Source organism: Parambassis ranga, chromosome 2, assembly GCF_900634625.1.
Source record: "Parambassis ranga chromosome 2, fParRan2.1, whole genome shotgun sequence".
NCBI classification, from domain to species: Eukaryota; Metazoa; Chordata; class Actinopteri; family Ambassidae; genus Parambassis; species Parambassis ranga.
In genome coordinates, this window is record NC_041023.1 from 8,135,572 (window position 1) to 8,158,391 (window position 22,820).

Genomic DNA, 22,820 nt, shown 5'->3' on the forward strand with positions numbered 1-22,820 from the left:
AAACAACCCACGCTAAAATTCATGACAGCTGAATGATTCCATTTCTGTTGGCATCAGAGAGAAATGAAGCAAAGGCACTGCTCGCAGCAGCTCAGTTTCTGGATGGTCCTCACCAGCCGTATCCTCTTGCCATGGTAATGCAGCTTCAGCCTCTCTGGGCTGTGTTCATTTAACTTTATACACATTGTTGCACTCATTAAAAGCTGTTCAAAATGTTTGTTTGCAACACAAGGAAGACGCAGACTTTGAGCTGTATCCACCACATCCTGTTCCCAGTGAAACGGCTTCTAGTTTTTCCAAGAACCAGTGACTCCAAACAATGACACGCAGTCATTGATTGATTCCCTAAAGAACAACAAATTTTGAAGCACAAACCCCAGAGGTATAGTCACAAACAATTGGAAATTAAGACAATTGAAATTGCTTTTGTTTACATGTGTAGCACAACCTTTGTGTCGAAGTACTGTATGCCAAGTGTGTTATTCAGGAAGTTTAATGTTGTGACAGTGTCTCTTTTTACCTAACCCATCATTGTTTCCTAATCCTAACCCTGTAGTTTCAATGGCAAAGTCAACAGTGTGTAAAAGTGAAATGAATTGATAAAAGTACAAACACCAGCCTCCTGAGTGAAAGTCTGGAGGAATGTTTTGTTGGCTGTAATTGCCTGTTACATTAAATCACTGATTCTTTGGTCCTGCAGGAAGACATATTGGTAGACACCTAATTTTAATAAATCAAGTTCTATAGATATTGTAACCTGTTAGCACAGTTTCTTTGTGGTGCTTGTTGGAAGTTTTTAGAGTGAAATCATTTCCTGCTCACACAGACCTGCTGGGAAAATGAGATGAAATGAAGCACGGAGAGAACTCTGGGCCTGTAAGACAGCTACACCTGTTATAATGCCAGAATACAAGCACTGTCATTCAAAGACATAAACTAAAACTCTGTAATGACATTACATCTGCCAGTAGTACGGGTGTTTAACATTCACCCCTCTGTGTTCTTACCACTTGCATATTTTTTTTTCCCCTGCTTGTTAGCATGACATTTGTGTTGGCTGGAATGCTGCTTTAGATGTTTTCAGAGCTCAGCTACCCCGGATAACCTTCCCTTCCGCAAGTCATTTGAGGTTGGGGTGAAATTTAAAATAAAGCTGTGGCTTGTGGCAGCTTGCTGATCCCATATGCTTTGCACTGTATATTCTAACCGGGCATGACCTATGTGCCAAACAAGCTCTTTTTGCTGTGTTTCCAAACAGCGTGCTGTATTGTTTCTATATGTAGATATTTGGAAGCTGGAAGCACAAAATATGAAATAGTTTTTACCCAAATATGCTCTGCAAGACTTTGCAGACAGTCGTCTTTAGCCTGTAATTTAAAAGCTATCCCACAGTTTAGATTTTATTGTCTCTAGACGTCTAATAATGCCACGCACATAGGGGTGGGCGATATGGCAAAAATTTTATATCACGATTCTTTAATGATAAAATCACGATCTCGATTTTATCATGATTTGTTTTTACATTGACACTAATTTGCATGTTTCTGTGTAAATGACTTCAGGTAGCCTACTCAAAAAAAACTATCAGTAGATTTTAAAGGTAAACAACAACTCTGATAATGTGCACTCTATTAGTTTTCAATAAACATGAAATAACAATTACAGAACAAAATAAAGTTTTATTTCAAATAGGTTAAAAAGAAGACTAATGTAGTTCAACAGTATTATTCAAAAGTATTATTCAACAGTCATTTAAACAGACTGAAGTGTGCCTCCTAAGGTTAAACAATAAATACAGTATTAAGACTTAAGTAACTCTTAAAGTTCAATGTGATTTAGAACAAATGATCAAACTTTAATCGGAATCATATCTAAGGACAAACGGAGCTGCTGCTGTCAGCTCTGTCCACCGTTTACTAGAGTCCACATGGAGCCTCTTCATCAAATGGGTTTCACACACACACACACACACAGGTGTAGAAGACCTGCTAACGGCACAACAGCAGTGAACCTGAATATAACGAGCTGGTAATGTTCAGAGAGGTGGGCGCGTACGTGCTCGTAGCATTATAATACATTCGTATACACGCGGCCCTTCCACTGCGACACACGTCGCGCGCACACATACACACAGACACAGGCTTAGAAGACGCGCCGCTGCTGCCGGCAGAAACAGCACCGAACATAAAGGTGGAGTTCGTTTTAGGGACCAGTTCGTCCGTTCTCTTTTCGTTTTCAGCCGTAGCTTCCTAACAGGGAGGCTGTCATTGGTTGGTCGTGTTCACATTAAGCGCACTGAGAGTTAGACTAGTGAAAAAAACTCATGCGTCTGCGCGAACATAGAACTGCAATTAATAGAACGTGCTCTATGGACGATAAAACGATCTCTCCGTTCTGGTAGATCGCCGATACGTTCAAATCCTTCACGATCATTTATCGTCAAATCGCACAGCCCTACACGCACAATATATTTATTTGTGTTTATTCACGTTGTGGTCATTTCAGCTTGAAGATATTTGTTTTGTATCCCTGTATTGTAAAGTCATCTTTCTCTTCACACACAATTTATCAAACATGATTTTTTACAAAGATATATGCTGTGAGAGTGTGCAGTTCTCTCCCTCCCTGTTTCCATTTTTCTCCTTAGCGGCTCAGGTTTATGTTGTTGGTTAGAGAAGGGAGAGTTAATGGAGAACGTCAAACTGGCTTGTAGCGCTGCCTTGGCTCTGACCTGTGCAGATTGTGGAGTGACCCCAGTGGTGCTGCCCTGAGTCTGCAGTTGGAATCCAATCTCCTCACAGGGATATGGTGCATGTTTTAGCAGTCCTGGTTTGATAACTTTGCCCCCACTCCTCCCCCCAAAAGTGTCTATCATTCGTCCAATAAAACTGTTTTTTTTTACGTGCGATGACCCGGGTAAGGCAGGTTTTTGCTGTTCACAGGTGGCGACGCTGTGTTGGTTTAATCACATCGGACCCTCTTTTGCTCCCTGCATATAGGAAACCAGCTTTGTTCTGTTTTTATAAAAGAACTACCTTTCAAAAATATATTAAGCTTAACATCAAGTAAAAACCACACTCACAGACAGGTTGCGTTTTATTGGTTCAATTTTAGCAGGTAATGATGTGATGTAAGCATCAAACATAAAGCCGCTGCTAGTCAATTGGAATATGTGCTACTCTGAATCACTTATTACATTTAAATCGATGGGACTACATTATACTTTATTATACTAAATTATCAGTTCAGATATCACAGCCCTTGAAGAAGAATGAGTTTCACATCTAAAAACGCCAGCCCTCATCTCGCTATTTCGGATTACTCTTCCTCCAATTCTAAGCCTGCGAGGAAGAAATCGATGACTACAGACATGTGACCACTTCTAAAGCGTTTCAGGGAAATTGCATGAAGTCTGATAGCCTGGTTGTTTAATGAGTCATTCAAAGAAGTGCTTCTCCACACCTGTTTGTTTCCTCTCTTTTCGCACATTATCTGGAATACACCGGCTATGGTACAAATTCACCTCACGCTGTGATGCATTAGTGCCTTTTTAAACATGGCACAGGGTGAGACTCCACTTCTCTAATTCAACAAAGGTGAATGCACAGGAAGAGGGATGTGTGGGAAGCCAGAAGGCTCACAAAGGTGCTGGGGAGTGGATCATCAGCAGCATTTCAAGGTGAAAAGCATCACCTGGAAGTCTCTTTTACTTTCTCTGTCCTCTTTTTTTTCTTTTTCACTTGTATGTATAGACATATACTTCCTAGAATAGAATGTATTTGTTAGAACATGAACAATCAGAGACTTATCAGCAAGTCAGTTTGGCATCAAAAGACATGCAAAAGAAATGGATAACAGTGGGATGGGCACATCTGGATTATGGGATTTTGAGGAGGAGGAGGAAGTTAGAATGTTTAAGGAAATAAAGGGGAAATGAAGTAGATGAGGCAATCACAGAAACTGGAGCATTTTTAGCACCATTGCAATGCAATTAAAAGCAAGTTGAAGAAAGTGTGTTTGGATCGCAGAAACAGGAGATGCTGAAGATTACAATCAGACATCAGCAACCTGCTGAGAGTCTTGAGTCTAATTCTACTGAGAACAGATTAACTCTGTTGCTTATACTGGTAACTTGAGAATTCAAAATAATTAGATTCAAACAGAGGAGAGATTAAAAAAAATGTCTGGATAAATGGGAAATGTTTTGATGAACAAAAAAAAACACTTTGTTGTGGAAATGGAGTGCAGATACACATGGTGTAAGTGTGTGTGACATGTTTGCATGAGCCTTTAATTTGATAAAACTACACTTAATGTAAAGTTAATTTAATGAGCCACTAAAATACATTGACAAAAAAGTTGCCGTTTGAACTCACTAAGTTGTTAGTTAGTTATGTGTCGTGCTTATTATGCACACACAGGTCCTCACAGGCACTTATATAGTTTTACACATTTTCTTTTTTTTTGTCCTTAATGAGCTCTGTGATGTCATGTCAGCAGGTGTCTGCCCTTCACATTTCTCTCCTAGTGTTGCTCATGCCACCTGTGTTACTTGTATTTTTTTCTTTATATGTAGGATGTGATGCAAACTGCTCCATCTTGTACTAATAAATAAATGCATTACACATTTACATAATGCATACAATGCAAAGCGTATTCCCTAAAGCAGTGATTGCTGACTGCCGAACAGACGTCAATGCATTATGCAGTGGCATTGTCGTCAGAGTGAATACACTTTTAAGGTGTCCTTTTTTACCTCAACAACCAGCGACAATATACTTCCCGGTTTAAAAATGAAAAGAGGAAGAGCGGCTCTGGTTTTGAAGGGTGAATATATAGCCCCGCTGTTCTTCACTCTCAGAGCATGTAAAGGGTAGCCTGATTTTTTTTAGTGATCACGCTGTTTGCTCTCACATGGATGAACTGGTGCGCTCCAACGTGCTTCTTGAATTTCAATAGGGGCCTTTTAACATGAAACCAAAGAAAAGCATGTCAATCTTTTTCTTGATTTGTTTGAAAAAACAGAATGAATTTAAAAAAAATACAACGGAAAACACTATAGCTGCTTGTGTTTTTGGTCCCAGCAGTACTGACAGCATTAAGCCTGCCCACCAATTAGAGCATGCCGATTCTTACAGGCCATGAATTATTAAGTGCGCCCTGTCGATATAGGAGCGAGTGACGGAGGGCAAGAGAGAGAGACAGGAGGAGAGGCCCAGGCCACCTGAGCACCACAGCTGCATCTATTAAAGCCTGTCTGCAACAACATACTATAATTAAAGTAAAGAAAACCTTAACAATACTGAGCTGCAGTGTGAGAGGTGATTTTAATTAACAACAAATTGTATAAATGAGTTTATTCCATAGCATGCATGCGTGAGAGTGATGGAAAAAGGAAAGGAGAGACTGATGGGATAATCACGGTATTAGATTGCAACTTGCAACACTGGCTACCCTCGAGGTCAACCAATTCATTCCTGCTGTAGAATTTATTGCCTGGTAGTAGCTAAGGCAATGAGGTGCTGTGAACCTTGAGCTCATGTCAACATAGAAGGTCTTCACAGCCATATACTGGATGGGAGGAGGTTGGGGTCCTGCTTGTTAACTCTCTATTCGTGGGGCTCCAGCCAACTGTGGTGCCTGAAACATGACCCCCTTGATGATGGTGTCCGCCAAGGCCTGCTAATGTGTCTGCTTTTTTTTAAGGGAACACCACATCAGTGTTCTCAGGACTGTCACATAATGTCATAAATACTGTATGTCTTTGAGGCGGTGCCAATTGGTTGTAACTTGTGAGGAATGACGAGAACGCTGCGAAATTAGGTGCCCGTCCAGTGTGACTCCTGGCGATTGTCAGTACTTAAGATGTATTCGATGGAGAAAGGGAAGTGCTTTGTGTGGGAGCCCCTGCCTTACTGGATAACACAGCTATCATTATGCATGAATAATTGGATGCATTCCTTTTTATTTTTTCCCCTTTTCTTTTCACCAGTGGGCTGTTTAATGTAGCAGAGTTGTCAAATAAGTCTGTCAGAGGAAGAAAGAGCGAGCCAAGACAGATTTCTTTATGTGAATGACTTTTTTTTTAATGTTGTGGAATAGAAATAAGGAGGGACAGGACTGCTGAGGGAAGGATATATGTGGATATTGTGGCACGACAGGACTTTTAAGTGTTTCGAGATTTGGTTATTTATTGTTTTGCTGCAGGGAACAAGGCGAGAAAAGAATGCTGGTCTCTTAGATGTCTTTAAATAGAGATCCTGACTGCCTCCTTCGCCCGCTTGCTTGTACTCAGAAATGGCTGGTTCAATCTCTGCTCAGTAATATACATTAACCACGGTCCTGTTTGTCACCGAAATAGCTTAAGTGCCCTTTAGCTGGCATTAGCTACAGTGTTTTCTTCTCTGTTGTTCCTGAAAAACCACCGGGCCAAAATAGTGTAATGCTCCTACAAGAGTGGCGCTCTGCTCATTTATCAGTGCACCTCCCCTGTCTGAAATACACATACACAATGACATGTAATTCTAAACTCAGGCTGGAATCCAGAAACTGCACAGAAATGATGTCCTTCAATTTGTCTTCTTTCTGTTTTTCTCTTTTCTCTTTTCTTGTCTCCTTTCAGCATTCAGTTTTTTTTTTTTTTTTCTCCCCGGGGGGTTTGACAAAACCGGCAATTTCCACAGTTTTCGAAAATATGCATGTAAGAGGGATGCTACTGGCAGCAGAATGAGACCCAGAAAACACTCAAAATAGCTTTTAAACATCAGATATTAAATGTATATTTTTTCTGTGACAAGTAATTATGGTAGACTTCTTTATCCTCTTAGTACATTGTATTATTTCTTATGATATTAGTGGCACAAAATTATGTTGATCATTTTTTTTTCATGTTTTTTAAGGAATTATGATGAGTGAATGTAACATTGATCGTTACCGTGACATATACACTCTAATCTCCAGGTTGTAGACTCCTTCACTGCATGGTGTGTTACTTGGATTGACTAGATAAAGAAAACAAGGAGGATATGTCCCAAAAATACCAGTTCATCTACAGTTTCCTATTCTATTTTAAGGTTAAATGATGTTGTCTTTCAGTAATACAGTTTCAGTTGCGTGTCATCAAAGTTTTGGCTATTTCCTTTTTCTAATATTAGCCATGGAGGCAAAAATAGACTCACTTAGAAGTGTTGAAGTCTAATGATGCAGACCCTTCAGTGTCAGAGGCAGCTGCTGCTGTGCTGTTTTCTATTCAAGTAATGTTGATGAGCAGAGGTCTTCAGAATCACCACAGCATCGTTTTTCCCTTCCCCCCCAAAACAAATGTGGAGACAGTTGACCTGAACTTGGACCAGACTTGAACTGAGGTGAGAGAGAGCGCTGTTTCCTTGTCAGTCATGAGTCGTTTACTTTTCCAAATCGTGACTCAGTCTCATTATCTTCAGTCCCTTTCTACAGCTGCCGTCCAGCAGTAACACACCAAACATCAGACTGTTTATTGACACGCTTTCGTTTAGTCTGTTTTGCTTTATAGTTTTGCTTTAATTAGCCCAATCTGAGCCTGCAGCAGAAACATTTGTGATGATACATCCTATATTACAAGATGATTCAAATACCTATATGAAGCAGAGCATCGGTGACCCTCAAGATGAGTCTGAAAGGATTGCAGCAAGATTACTCAAGTTGCTTTTGGGACTTAAAAGAGCCTGTAACTAATCAATTATGCATTTCCAGCACATTCTTTCTTAACCAAAAAAGTCCCACTCTGGCCTTCTGTGTGTGGCAAGCCTCACCTCCTTGTTCTGCTGGGCTTCAATAGTAAAGTAAACACATATACACACACACACACACATACACACAAACACACAAAAGAAACAGCATGAGGCTCATTGTGATGGTAATGGTCCATCCACTGTTGCAGGCAGGCTCCTTCAAATTCAGTCCCACAATGACTCTGCTGTCTCGGAGTATTTAAGAGGTGGTCTGCTGCTGGCGGGCGCCCTCGCTGAGGAGCTTCCTGTTCATGTGGTAATGTGTGTGTCGGTACAGCGGAGCAAACGATGTCCTCTCAGAGCCCAACCCTACACATTCAGCCAAAAAATAGAAGGCCACACACCACAACAATAACAGTCCAGTGCTATCGTCTCATGAAAAGTCTCAAATGGAGGGTAAAAAAAAAATAGTTTTAGCAAACACAATAGGCTGGACCACCACTGAGTTTAACCTTGTCCTGTCTCTTTGTTTATGAAAATATATTGGAAAACAAAGAATGAGAGAATCTCTGGTCACCTTGACGGGGAGCTGTAAGAGATCATTTTATATAATATATAAGATTAGCCTCCTTTAATAGTGTAAATTGTTTGTGCATTAAACTCATTGTAACTGCCTACTCTTCAACCTTCTGCAGGTGAGGTCATAGGGTAGACTCAAGGATAATATCATAAACAGAAAATAAGTCAATCCCTGCTCTGTATTTTTAGAATGTTGTTTTGAGTGAGAGACCCCTTTTAACAGCATTGCTGATATGGGACAATTGCACATGTTCTTCAGAAAATTACAGCCATTCAGCTTGCTCTATGATACAAAACTAGACTCCAAGAGAAGGTTTATGAATAGATACAGTAGTAGATAGAAAATAACATGCTGTTTAGAGAAACGCTATATCCCTGCTGAAGCCAAATGTATGAATAAAGTGTAAACCTTTTTCTCTGACAACCTTCCATAAACTGGAAAGAAGGAATAACTTCAGTTACCTTTGAAGAGAACGACTGATAGGATCACCGTCGAGTTTGTTTTAACCCAGATGGCCTGTGTTTATCTATACTGGCTGTGATCCTGCTCTGTGTCCAAGTGTTGCATGCATTAAACTCTTCCAGCGGCCTGGCAAGAACACAGCAGGCCAGAGTCACTGAGGCAAGCAGTCAGGCAACGGGGAAACATTACACCATTACACTCACCTGTTCCACAGCCATGGTGACTTATCTCATGAATAAATCACACTACCAAGGTCCAGACAACTCAGACGCTGCACCTCTCCTCTTTTGGCAGGCTACTGCATCCCTATTCATCTCTCTCTCTCTCTATCTCTCTCTCTCTCTCTTCCTCCCCCTCTACCATCTTATATCTCTCGCTCTTGCCGGCTGCCCGACAGTGCTCACTTTATTTATCACACAATTGTGACACTTTTGGATAAAGCTGCACACCCGCACTGATTGAACTCTGCTTGTGAGAGCTGAGAAGCACAGATCATTCCCCTCTGGTTTCCAGTAAGTCATGGGATTGACAGCGCAGGATGGTCTGCCCAGAAGAGGCTGAGTCTCTTCCTTTAAATCACTCAAGGAGGGTCTTTTGAATAGTCCCTCTCTCAACAGTCATGCCATTGTGCCAGACCAACAGGAAACCCCTTTAAGAATATAAAGTGAAATATTTAATCTTTACACATTTTTCTTGGTGTGACACATCCAGGTGCACAGAGGCAGAGTGGCAATCAGAGATTCTGCAGATTTGACAATGCTGCATTGTTCTCCCATTGACCCTGAGTAAAACAATCCCCTGCATAGCATCGCTGTCTGCTGCTGACAGCAGCTTTGCAGTGTGCACTTAGGCCCAAGGAGGCGGGTGGATACAGGGTTTTTTTGTGTTGAGTAATGCTGATATTCCTTCAAGGGGGATAGTTGCTTAACACGCTGTGCAGAATCTGGCACGGCGTCTTCTTTGGCCTACTAAACTCTGTTCAACACTATGTAAAAACTCCCCAATGGCTGTTAGACGGGGAGGGGAAAGTAGGAGAGAGTTGCAGAGTGAAAAAAGGAGGCCGAGCAGCAAGATGTGGATTGGAATGGATTTAGGGATAGATGAGAGCTGACTGAATGGATTGGAAAAGGTGAGGAGAGGATGGACGGAGGACTATGGGGGGGATGGATTCAGTTATGGAGGTTTAAGGAGAACAAGAGGGTGCATGGTCCACTGAATGACAGTAAGATGTAAGAGTGTGGGGAAAACAAGCTTTTTACGAGGACTTAATGTTCAGATGCAGATGTCGTTTAGTAGCTTGACTGGAAATTTCAGTGTGTGTAGTGGAAATATTTGATCTCCAAACAGGTGCACTGATGTTGATTTTTTTTCTTTTTTTCTCATTAAAAAAAGTGAATCTTGTTGGTTTCATTGCCTGCTGCTCCGTGACCTTTTCTCAAACTCATCCAGAAGTTCACATCCATCAAAATCTCATTTACAGCTCACTTTGCAATTAGAGAGTGGAACCATTTCAAAGCCCATTTTGGTTTTCACACAATAATGTTTTCTTTTTAGCCATCATATAGACAAATATGTGGATATTTGAGTTACTTTGTGCTTCATTTAATTTATCTCTGTACAGTTTATTATGTATGTTTAACAGATTAGCATCATTCCTTTCCTCCTGCTCCTGCTTATACACCTGCTTTTCCTGGCTTTGGGTAAAAGAAGGAACAACAGTCTGGTTGGTTAGGATCCCTGTGCGAAATCCCTGGATATGTTTTTCAGATGTACGTCATAAAATAACCCTAAAATCTACCACGAACCAACCATTCTCCATTCCCTGGCTGATTTGTTATGGCTGTCTGAGGCAGCCTTCCTGCCACAACAGCGGCTGATGTTTAGTGCCAGTATTTAGCCTGGCAATTGTCAGAAACGCTTCACTGAGTATATTCCTTAGGGGCCAAAAGTGACATTCCAGACCCTGTGCATCTACTTTGCATTTGAAAGAAACTGAATATTCAAAAGGAACAGGATGTTGGGTCTCTCCTGTACATATTTTACATACCTATCTGCATTTGTGGGGATTTTATCTTCTGTGTTTGGGTGTATAAATATATGCTATCACCAAGTAAAAGGCCTCTACGACTTGCATGTCCAAGCCAGTTAACTAGACTTCTCCAGAGACATATAGGATGTTAACAAATGTACACTGAATACTGATGATAATACCCAACATAGAACTAAACCTAGCAGAGAGAATCAATATTTAAATATCTCCCTGTATATTTCTGTGTATAACTAATTGGGACTGGCTTTAATGAACATAAACTTAAGCCTGAGCTTTTGTTGTGTGTCAATCGTCACACAATGTGTCAGACGGAGGAGACAGTTTGAGACATGATCCTGACAAATTTCACAGTAGCTGTGTTCTAAAGCACAATTTAACACGCCCACACCTCTGTATAACACTGTAGGAAGGTGCCATATATTGTCAGTGCAGTGCAGTGGAAGGACAATTCAGTTGCAGACAATAACATTATTTAATGTATTTGAAGTGTGTCTGTATGTTGACATAGGTTTTACTGATAACAAAGGACCTCCTTATCTATATCTAACATGTGTAGGCTTATACATGGTTGTACTTGCTGTTGATGAAGAGCAATACCTGCTTGCACAAGTCTGCTATTTGTAAAAGCAATGTTAACGTTGCTCAGTTATGCAAACATTACATAGTAGCTTTAACATATGGCAGTGGGCACACAGTCAAACACACACACACACTGAGGTCAGTGTCAGGCAGTAACTCATGCACTAAGCTGCTGGGAACCTTTAGGGCCTCTGTACCGCTCCTGCACCAATTACTGCCTTATTTATGAATTTGAGCACAGTTGACCTTCTGAAGGAGGAGACCTAAATTTGTTTGTCTAGAGAGCTGCGTAAAAAATGGTCAAGCTTCTTCTCCATCAATCTGTTCCATTGCTCTTCCTCTCTCTCTCTCAGCAGTAACTCGTCAGCTGCTCAGCTATCTATAGTCATTCATTCAGAAATGGAAGTCTGTCAACAAACTGGTCTTCTTGGACTGTCAGAGAAAGATCAGTGAGGCTATTCTAACATGCAGGATGTGGTTTATGTGTGTGCAGATGTATTTTTGAAGGAGAGAGAGGCCCACAGTTGCAGCCTGACAACATTTCAGGGCAGGGTGCCAGCAAGTGTGCATGACTGTATTTCAAGACATTTGTCTCAGTGAGAGACAGCAATACTGCTCACTCCTTCCTTTCCACATCTTCTACAGTCCTGTGTTTGTGCTTACACTTCCTGTGAAAACATAACTGACTCCTGAAGAATGTGCCCAATTAGAGATTGTGGAGGGAGGGCTGGGGGGTAGGGGTGGTGGTTGGTTCTGTCTAAGTATGGCTGTAGCTGTTGTTTTACACAGAAATGGAGCTGAGGGCCTTCTGGGTCCAGAGCTGTGGTGAGGGAGGGCTTTCCAAGCAGTAATATTGTTCAAACATGTGAAATGTGTTGAAATTCTCCAGCAAGACTCAGTAACTTGAGCAGAAATGCCAAACATTTCCTGGTTTTACCTTCTCAAAAATGGGGATTGGCTGTTGTACACTGTTTCCTATATTCACCAGAATCATCATTCTCTGGTTGCAAATCCGGTAATAGAGACACACAGGCCTCGCTGTTTCCTGCTACTCCCACCAGCTCATCCTGCGGGATCCCAGGCCACCCAGGAAATAAAATCCCACCAGCTGGCCATGTCTGGTAGACCTCTAAAGGGAGGTATCCAGGGAGCATCCTAATCAGGATGACTGACAATGTTGAGGAGCAATAGTTCTACCTCTGGCACCAACCCTGCAGGTAGAGTTTGCCACTGGGCACAAGATGGTGAGTCTGTCACATGGACCTGCTACCTGCAAGGTCCAGAGAAGTGGTCAGGTGTAGTGTTGACATTAACATCCTGGAATGGAATCAGTTTCTCTGTTTTATCTGTGAATACATAGGATGTTTAGGCTGTGCGGATGCACAAAGTTTACAGCATTCTCTGTCTTGTTATGTCCTTCTCCTGGCCTCCCTGTGTCTTTAAATGACTGTCCCTGTCCTCCCACCCCCTAGCTCCAGCCATCCTGCAGTCTCCACTCCCACACTGGCTAGCTCGCAAACAGACCCAGCTGGCCGTAATGATGACAAATCAGCCCAAATATTTATGTCCGTCGAGTTTCACTTTGGTTCTGCCCCACGGCTCACTCTCTACTTTCTTTTACGTATCCCTCTGTGGCGGTCACTGTGCTCGCAGCCAAACTGTCGTAATCACGCTTGACAAACACACTTTAGCCCCATTTATGTCACCTAAACACCGGCTGACTGTTAATGTCCACAGAGAAGCAGGTTTATGGTTACCAGTGGGGTGGTATAAACATAGAAGCGTATGGTGTCCGTATGTTGATTTCTGTTCTGGCCTAATATGTAAAAGATGTGCGTTGTATCCTTTGTGTGTTTGTCCCAGGTCCTAAACAAAAAGAAGCTGAGATAGACAAAGTACAAGGACATCAAGAAATGAATAATAGCTACATGTTTTTATGTATTTTCTGACTTCAATTTAAAAGAAAAAGTAATCCTAAAATCACTAAAAATGATCCCAAGGCACCACTTTTAATTTGTAAAAATATCATTAAGAGATATTATCATATGATGCCTTCACATTTTGCCCTCCGCCTTGTCTCCTGATAAAAATCTCAGCTATTTTCCAGGTCATATGCTTGTATTGTAGCACATGTTTTTAGTCATCTTAGCTGTGGTAATTTGTGACTAAGTATTGAGCCCTTTTCTGGCCGAGACTAGACATTAAATTCTGATATCCTTTTGTTGCCTTTGGATGGATTTTTTTTTTATCTTATGTCAGGCTTACAATAAAGATGCAATTCAATTAGATTAGATTTAGATTTTTCTTCATGAATATATGTTTTAGTTCTTCCCCATGATGTCACCCTCTTGCAGCTAAAACAGATGACTCGCGTTTTTTAAACAGTGCATCATGGTGTTGTTTCCCTCCATAGCTCTTGTCCTCTCTGTCAGAAAAGCATGTATGCACTCCAGCTCTCACCCCTGCAGAAACTATGACCTGTGTTTTCAACCTTGTGACTCTGTATGGTGTCCTGACACAGCATTGCTTACCTAAATTGAAAGCAAGAAGAGCAAGAGACAGCAAAGAAAAAAGTTAGTGAAAAAGGTGAGGAAGAGAGAGAGAGGACCACAAACAGGAAGAGAGAAAAAGAGTGCTATTTATCAGCACATTTAAAATCAGCCCCCTGCGTCATTGTCCGCAGCAGCATTGGCCTACTGTCATCTCTGCTTTTTTTCTGAGGCGCACACATTTAGCGGAGCCCAGAGAATCAATCTGTCAAAATATCCCTTTTACTTTAATCTGTCTTTTTCTAATTTGTTCCTTCCTTGTGTTTTTTCCTCTTTGCTCTCCGGTTTGGCACTGCTCTCAGGCCTTGGCTTCATTTCATTCATACCTGTAACTGTATCTCTCTTTCTCTCGCTCTCTCCATGCCCCCGCATACAGAGCGCTCTCAGTCTTCCCTATTAGGATACATTTGGCTATAGAATCAGCAGCGCTGCATTCCCAGGTGAATTGGGGATGATTTGCTATTCACTCCTTGGGCTATGGGTTTACCTAGACAGGCACAGACAAAGAGAAAAAGAGCAGAGCGTGGAAACGAGAGGAGGACAGGCAATAGCTCTCTTCCCGTCTGCCTTCCAGTGTCCCTCCCTCTTCTTTCAGCATTGAGATGCAGCTGCGGTTCTCAAAACACATGTTTAAGGGCTAAAGGTTTGGAAGCAGCTATCCAGGATGGATGGGGGATTTATGTTCCTCCCGTGCTCAGAGGCTGCTGTGAATGCAGCCGACCGCCGAGCTAGCTGTTAGTTCTGGCAGTTTGGAAGGAATGCCTCTGGGACTATGCTTGTCTTTAAGAGTCTTTGCAGAGACTTTGCCAGCATGAATTAATGGAGAATGAGCTGAGGCTTTTTTTTTCTCCTTTCTTCAATTTAAGAAGGCTGCTTGTCATTTTTTTGTGGCAGGTTTTCTGTGTGTGCGTGTCTCACTCGAATGACTTGTCTGAGGCAGATAGAGAGAGAGAATGCAGGAAATCCACACAGGGACATGCACACATGTGCACCCTCCTGCACGGTGACAGCTGATCTCGAGTAGTGGTGTCATGGCCGCAGGGGGTGGGGGGGTTTGAGCAGGGTTAGGCTGGTTTACTGATATTGACAGTGTGGCCTTGTCTGGCCTTGTGCCAATGTTGAGCTAGCTCTCACTGGCTGCTCTGGCCTCCTATAAATCAGGGCCAATTACCACGCTGGTGCACAGCCGCCTCTCCCCCAGTCACTGCCCTACAGAGTGCAGCAGGGATGCCACAGCCGTGCTTTCATTCCAATTAGTGCTACGGCTGCCCTCCTCTCTGTATGTACTCACATACTATGCTTTTACATTGTTATTCAACATTTTACATAACAACAAAAAATTGGAACTTTGCAGATCTGCAAAAACACATGTAAGAAAATTATCCTATTTATCCTTGCTGCCCGTCTAAATTGAAATAAATCATAAAATAATCAGTTCAATATTACAGTGACATGGTTATCGTACAACATGGTTTCTTTTTGTTACCCTCTCAGTGACAAAGAGGGCTAGCTATGGTCTATTAAAAAATGTGTGTTGTCCTTGTGTGGGTGTGTGTGAATATATACAGCGCAACGCGGTGTGCCCTCAGCCTATGTAACGTAGGCTAGATTTATCATCCTCACTTAATACACTCATAAACATTCCCTGGCATGTCACAGAGGCTGCGAACCCCCCTGCACGGCTGGCTCAGTAAATTGGGCCTGTGTAAACCATTTTGCCTGTCTAAAATACAGTGCGGCAAATTGAAATCCCCAGTAAGCCTCTGTAGCGGCATGTCACAGCTGGGTAGGGAGGAGGGAGAATGGAGGTTTTTCTCATTTACCACCTGGAGGTTTTTGAAGTGTCATAACCAGCTATTCTGCCGCACTCTTCTATTTCCCTCTTAAACTCTTTCTATCTGGATTCTTTTTTATTATCTCCCTCTCTTTTCCCTTTTTCCGCACCTCTTTGCCAAAACACCCTTTGTCAACTGCTGTATTCAGTCCTCATCATTTTGACATGAGGCCAGTATTTGTTATATATTTGAGCAGCAGGCTGACAGGCGGAGGGTAAACAGCAGTCATGAAACTGTCCGAGAAGAGAAACAAGCTAGGTTATTAACCTCCAGTGCGGCGACCAGCGGAAGCCAAGGGAGAATTGGATTGAAAACAAAGGGTTGAAAGGGTTTTGGTGGTAATGTGTGTGCTTGCGTGCTGAAGGAGCAGCCATTTGTTGTCTCACTAATTTATCTCCCATGCATGTAAAACCTCAATGCCTAAAGTTATTCAACAATACACTGTATATAGAGATAGACAAAGCCTTCATGCAGTCAACCACCAGAGCCTGAAGAGTTTTTTTATTGTTTTTACTTTGCCTAATTCGCTTTGTGCCAGCCTCAAGTGGCCACTTGGCAGAACTGCACTTCCACACTGGCTTTATTATTATTTAGCTGCTGATGCTTCTACTTGCTACACACATCAGCTACACAAGTGCGCAGCATTGGATAAACTACAAGAATGCGCAGCCTCCTTTATTCCAACATATCTAAACTTTTGAACTCCTCATATCTGCTATTAAACACACTCACCATCCACTCAGTGTTTCACCATTCCTTTGAGGCCCTCAACACCCAGTTCATTCTTTATCCCAGGGGACTCTTCCAGCCTTTTTTCCTTTCCCCTTGGATAACCTCGCTCTCTGCCTTTTTCCCCCCAGCACTGTAAGTAATGGGCCGGTTTTGACCCTCCATGCCTCATTGTGTAAGATTTCAGCTTCTGACCTTAAAAAATGAAAGCAAATCGATAGGGCGGGACACATGAATTCCAAAGACCAGAATGCAAGCCAAGCCCTGAGCCCAGGGAGGAGGAAGAGGAGGAGAAGAAGGGGCGTATGTAAAAACTAAAGGGCTAAAACAAAGCAGGAAACCCTGAGAAAAATAGGCTTACAATTAACATTCAGCACTGACAGCAACTCTGCTGGTGAAATTTGTACGCATCACACAGTATGTTAAGTACCCTTTGTGTAATTTAAGCTACAGTGGACTAGGGGAAAATAAAACAAAGAGGCGAGAAGAGGAGGTGTGGGGGGGGGGGGGGGGGTGCTGGCGTAAGGTGAAAGCCTCAAAGTCAAAGCTTGAACTGCAGCTGTGCATTTTCCAGTGAGTTTTAGTGGGAGAAAATAACTCCCATGGAGCACTCAAGAGATTAAGATTCTTCTATACTTCTGCCACAGCATGGAAACGTGAATGACTGGAGACGAGTTCTGCTTTTTTTCATTCAAGCCTGTGCAACCAAGGCTACCAAAGCAGTGTGAGGCGCAGCTTGCTGGAGGAGGGGGTAAAGTAGGATTTGTGTGTGGTGGTCAGACCTGCAGAGTTAAATGTAAAACTTGTCTGACACCTGACTTCCTAAAAGATTACCAGGGTCAGTAACAGAATAAATAAGCATATGCTGTAGCCATGCATATTTAATTAGTGCATTCTGTGCATGCTCAGTAGAAGATTTTCGTTAAAATGTACTTTCTCTCTGATCATAGCCTAATACATAATAACATTTGCAGCTTGACTATGCAGAGAGAAGGTAGGGCCGCCTTTCATTCACTGTTCCATACTCGCTCTGTTGTCTGAAAGCGCACACAGAAAAATATCTGAATGAGAGCGGCTTTAGTGGGGATTCTGCTGTATTAAAAGCACAGAGGGTTGGAGAGACAAAACAGACAAACAGGTGTAAAGTTGTTGTCAGTGCAGACAGCACTGGCTGACACTGAGAATCTTCTGCCTCTCACATCCACTCCTCCAGCTAGTCCCCACTTCCCTCTCAGACACTTTTCAAAACGTATCCTTAAATATCTGCAGCTTTTTTCAGGTCTCGTATTAAATTGAATCAGTTTTTTTTGAGTCTTGAATTGTCCCAAACATTCCTCTGCTCTGACAGTAATGTCTCGTAGACTATAAGGCATTCACTGTTCTCTGTCTGTCTGTTTTGGCTTCCGTGTGAAAAAGGTGTTTCTGCCTTATCACGTGACATTAGTGTGTGTGTGTGTGTGTGCGTGCAGACAAGTGTACAGTGTGTGTGAGTCCAGCACAGTGAGTGGCTGCCCATCAGTTCCACTTAGCTCAGCGTGGTAATTGGCCGTCCATTGATGGACGTGGCTCCCTCTTCACGCTCCAGGGACCCCGGCTCTTTGTCTGAGGAGTGGGAGGCGACACGCTGGCATGGCACACACGCTTAAAATAGCGCATCAAATCAGCCATGCTCCGGCAGTCGCTGCTAACGTGTGGCGCAGATTGGAGGGCTAATGGTGTGTGTGTGTGTGCGTGCGTGCGTGCGTGCGTGTGTTTTTACAGCATGGTATGAGGTCTTGAGCTTCTCTCTGGGGAGGATAAGGGTTAACGTGGTTAACTGGAGCTAGTGGTGGTGTTTAGTCATGTCCTCCTCTTTCCCTGTCCATTTTTCCTCTTCTCTGTTTCATCCATCACTCATGTACTATATTGCAGTGTGCTCTTTTTCTTCTCTCGCTCACCTTCTCGCTCCCTCTCTCTTGTTGTCTCTCTCTCTCTCTCTCTCTCTCTCTTTCTGCTCATGCCCACAGGGTCCTGGCTCCCTCCCTCTCTCTCTCTCTCTCTCTCTCTCTCTCTCTCTCTGTCACGATGTGCAGCGTCCCTGCAATAGAGATATAAATGGGCTGTGAGCAGGGGGCCCTGACTCCTATACCATAAATCTACGCTAACAGCACAACAAGCTCACGAGGAGAGCAGGGGACGGGAAAAGAGAGAAACAAAGAGGGGCATGCATTTTGAATACATTTTTGGAAATTGCTGGAAAAAAAACACATTCCTATAGAGATGTTTATAAAACAGGCTTGCGTGGATTATTGCGTCAGGATCTCACCCTCTGAGGTGTAAATTGTTTCACAGTGTAATGAAATTGGTTTTGAGGGTATTAGTAGAAAGCAGGAAGTTGCTATCATTTATAGGCTGCTGGAAGCCTTATGAACTCCAATTTCACAGCGTCTCCTTAGTGAAGTGTTTACTTAAAGTATTAAAAAAAAAAGTTTGTCATTTTGACTCCACTCACCCACACTAACAAGGCACTCATAATTTATTGCACAGAGGTGACAGAAATAGTTTTTTCAAATCTATTTTATTTTTTTACTATTTCTCCCTGCAATGTTTTCTGAGATTGTTTTGAAAATTGTAGCTCGTTAATATCTGCTCCTGGGTTTTTATCTCTCAGTGACCCTCATAGCAGCAATAAAATGTCCTCTTTCCTAATTACAATGACACTCAGCTGGTAGCGCCTGCTGTTTCTGCAAAAGATACGTCTTGCACTCTTGTCTCAGAAATGTTTTGAAACCTCACCTCTCGCCTGTCCTTTAAAGACCTTTCACAAACCAAGCATATTCTTAGTTGCTTTAAATCGTAACCTTTCCTTTCTGTTTCTTTTCCCAGCAGCCCTATGCTCCACCCCCTCATCCCATGGCTCCTCCCAGCCCCAGCACCAACAGCTGCAGCCAGGGAGGGGCGGAGCAGCTGAGTAAGACCAACCTGTATATTCGAGGCCTGCCACCTGGGACCACCGACCAGGACCTCATCAAACTCTGCCAACCGTGAGTACTGGGAGCCTTTACAATTAAATACAGAGGTTACTCTGTCAGTCCTGCCAATACCACAAATCTAATCTTTCCTTTTTTCATTTGCATAATTGTGTGCTGGCCAGAATGGCATTTTAATCACTTTATGGGTTCTGCAGTGATAAGGTTTAAAGGATGTTGACCTTGATGTCTTAATTTATAGGTGCTTATTAATCCTTCCATATTTGTTTTTGAAATACAAGATACAAGATGATAAATAGGTTTTAGGAAGAAAAAAATCTTATCACATTTTATTTCTGCTGTTTTTTTTTTCTTGTCATTTTTTTCTTCATATTTTAATACCTGAATAAAAAGCTGACAGCCCAGAGACACAAGATATTTTGTGTTGAGAATTTATAGTAGCTACAGCTCATGGACATCAAACCACAAAGCTGACAGCCAACAGCCAAATGGCAGCACAAACTGGCCCACCTGTCTAGTCCTAGTTAAGTCAGCTACTCACTCACCTGCTGAAATAGATCATATTTCTAAGTTTTGCTTCTTAGGTTAAAATTCTCTGTACCTCACATATATTTTTATAGAGCTCTGTGCATTTGTCATGTCAACAATCACTTGTCACAAACACAGCACTTATATGTTGTGTATTATTTGTTACACAGTACAAGAGACATGCCTAGATCCACTTTTAGGTATACAGGCTTTGCTGCATGTACACAAATGATGTGATCAAACTAAAAAGTTCATCTTTAAAAGGAAAATTACAGGCATGAGAAAAGGACCATGCACAATACCTTGCACACCCCATTAAACTGCTACCAACTGAGTGTGTTTTAGAGACTCACAAAAAAGGTACTCATAAAGCTCTGCAAAATGTTCCTGATAGAGAAAACACACACACCCACACACACACCTGCCTGCACACAGCTCAATAAGGCCTAATAAAGCCTAGATTGGACCACCTCCCTCAGGAATCACAGACCAAGACCTCATCAAGCTGTAACACACAGTCACACAGGCTTTCTTTTTTTCTGTCTGTGTCTCTGTCACACACACACACAAGCAGCTTTGTTCAGCTTCATTAAGCCCTTTTCACTTCTAAAATGGTGAAAAGGGGGTCAAGATCATTAATGGAGACAAGGCCAGCAGATTGTGAAATACAGGCCATGAGCGAGTCTGTCTGGTTGCATAACCTTTTCTTGGCCATATTTCCAGAAATGTCCTGGTCAAATGTAGCCAATTATTCAATGAGCCTTTGGAGACGAGAACATGCTGTCCAGTATATTTGGTAATGCTCCCGGTAGCCATGTCATAAGTCATGCATTTATTCTTGAAACTGACCCATCAAGATTCCATTAGCCTGAGAGTCAGCCGATAAGATTTGGAAAAGCACTCAGCATTTTGACATCGGATATTTCTGGCTTAGCTCTCGCCTTCACCCAGTTGTACAGACTTGGACAGTTTCAATTTCATTTCTAATTCCATATGATCTTGAATATTTTGAGCATAACTATTTGGAAGGGCAAACCATGTCGGAGCTTATGTAAAATACCCTGGGAGTGTGCATGTTTGTGAATGTAGATTTGCATTCTAATATATGGCTTTTCTCCTGTGTGTGATGAAAAGTGCCTGACTTGGCCTGTTATTGCTTGGATCTGTCGTGCTGTCCTCTAGCGGCTGTCCTCTTGTTTAACTGCTTCCTCTGCATCCTCTCTCCCTCTTTTCTTACATCTCCCATCTTTCCCTTCTGTGTGTATCGCCTGCCTAAGAGCCCCCAAGGTTGCCTAAGGTGTGCTGTGCCAGTGAAAATTCAATGCCACTGAAATTTTAATTAGCCAGACTGTGTTTCAGTGGCAGGCGGGTGGCAGCATTCTAGAAAAGGTCATGCGACTGTGTGCAGTCTGCAGCACCCTGGGTCCCCCTCAGGTTTTTTCCCAAATGCCCGGTCCTCCCTCCAGCACAAAGCGCCTCCTCTCCTGGCCCTCGGCCCCTTCAGCTCCCTCAGGGAAGACTCTACATTAAACAAAAAGCGCTCACTAAATTATTAGTAGTTTTTTAAAAAATGGTGGAGTTGCAGCCACATTAGCTGCCTTAGTTATTCTTTCTCATCAGTACCACATGACTCTCAAGCTTTACTGTGAGTGCTGGCAGTGAGACAAGTCAAAGCTGATCTGTGGGCCTGGGTTTGTTGTGTCACACACAAGCAGCTCTGGGTTCACTGCTATCTCAAAAAGCAAACACGCCGCCGCCAAACTGATGCATTCTTGACAACGTGCCATATCGTAGCTGCTGATTGGAGGCGGTTGAACATGCCTGAGTGATGCCAAAAAAATAAATGCCTTCTACTGTGGCTGTAACCCTGTCCTTCTGAACTTTTAATGTTTTGTTGCCAAGATCCTGTCACGTTCAGATCCAGTAACCCGCATCAAGGCCTCAAAGCCTCCCAAAATTCACAGGTTTTGCTTCAAACACAGAAATGCAACTCCTGCATTTACAGAAATCCAGAAAAACTGCTTACTTTGGTCAGTGTTACTTAAACTTTGTATAAAGAAAAATCTTCCCTGATGTCACAAATTTCCCAAAGCTCACTGTGGTGACTCTGGCCTCTGACCCATCTAGCTTGATTCCACTAATGCCTTGTTGTGCCAGGCACAACGGTGTAGTGCGACCGGTTGCAAAAGCAGGCAGCTCATAATGGGCACTCAGTCTACAGAGACCATTGAGAGCTCTTGTACCAGGCAACAAACAGGTTAATTTCTGCTCTAAAGTCAAAGCCATTTTAACATCAAGGTCTATGTGTTTTGATCACTTTTTAGCTGGCCTCCAGTGGCTGTTGTAAGAACTAAGACAATACCAAAGAAGAAGAACTGCAGAATAACAAAGATACTACACATGTAGTAAAGACCATGTCCTACAGTGTTTTTGTCTAAGCCTTAGACACATTCTGTTGTCCAAACCTTAGACATGCACTGAAGAACAATTGTGTGAGCCATTATTTTGTTACCAGGGCCAAGTTTTCTTTGTGACCAACCACCTTCTTTACCTTTTTTGTGGTCCCTGGGAGCAAAAGTAAACACCAAAGTTCTCGCAGAGGTTGGAGTTACATGCCGAGAGCTGTTGAATGAGTAATTAAGTGGATTTGGGTGGGTGCTTAATCTCCGTTTTATTCAGCTGGCTGGATGGCGGGTTCTCTGCAGCCGTCAGCCTGATATATGGATGCAGGGAAGAGGCCAAAGGAGTGGAGTGGGGATTTGTTGGCTGTACACCCACATAGTGAGAGAGACTTGCCTTCCTACTTGCCTGGCTAGCGGTATGAGTGGAT

The 22,820-nt window shown here is 42.5% G+C and overlaps 1 protein-coding gene across 6 annotated transcripts in view; it reads left to right on the forward strand.

Moving 5' to 3' along the window:
- Positions 1-22,820, forward strand: part of rbms3 (RNA binding motif, single stranded interacting protein) — a 217,419-nt gene that overhangs the window by 74,357 nt on the left and 120,242 nt on the right. For 4 of the 6 annotated variants that reach the window (XM_028432420.1, XM_028432383.1, XM_028432400.1 and 1 more), the window contains one exon: positions 19,359-19,516. In XM_028432420.1, coding sequence (XP_028288221.1) covers positions 19,359-19,516 — 158 coding nt within the window. The remainder of the gene's footprint in view (positions 1-19,358; positions 19,517-22,820) is intronic. The other 2 variants (XM_028432392.1, XM_028432415.1) reach the window with 1 other exon arrangement.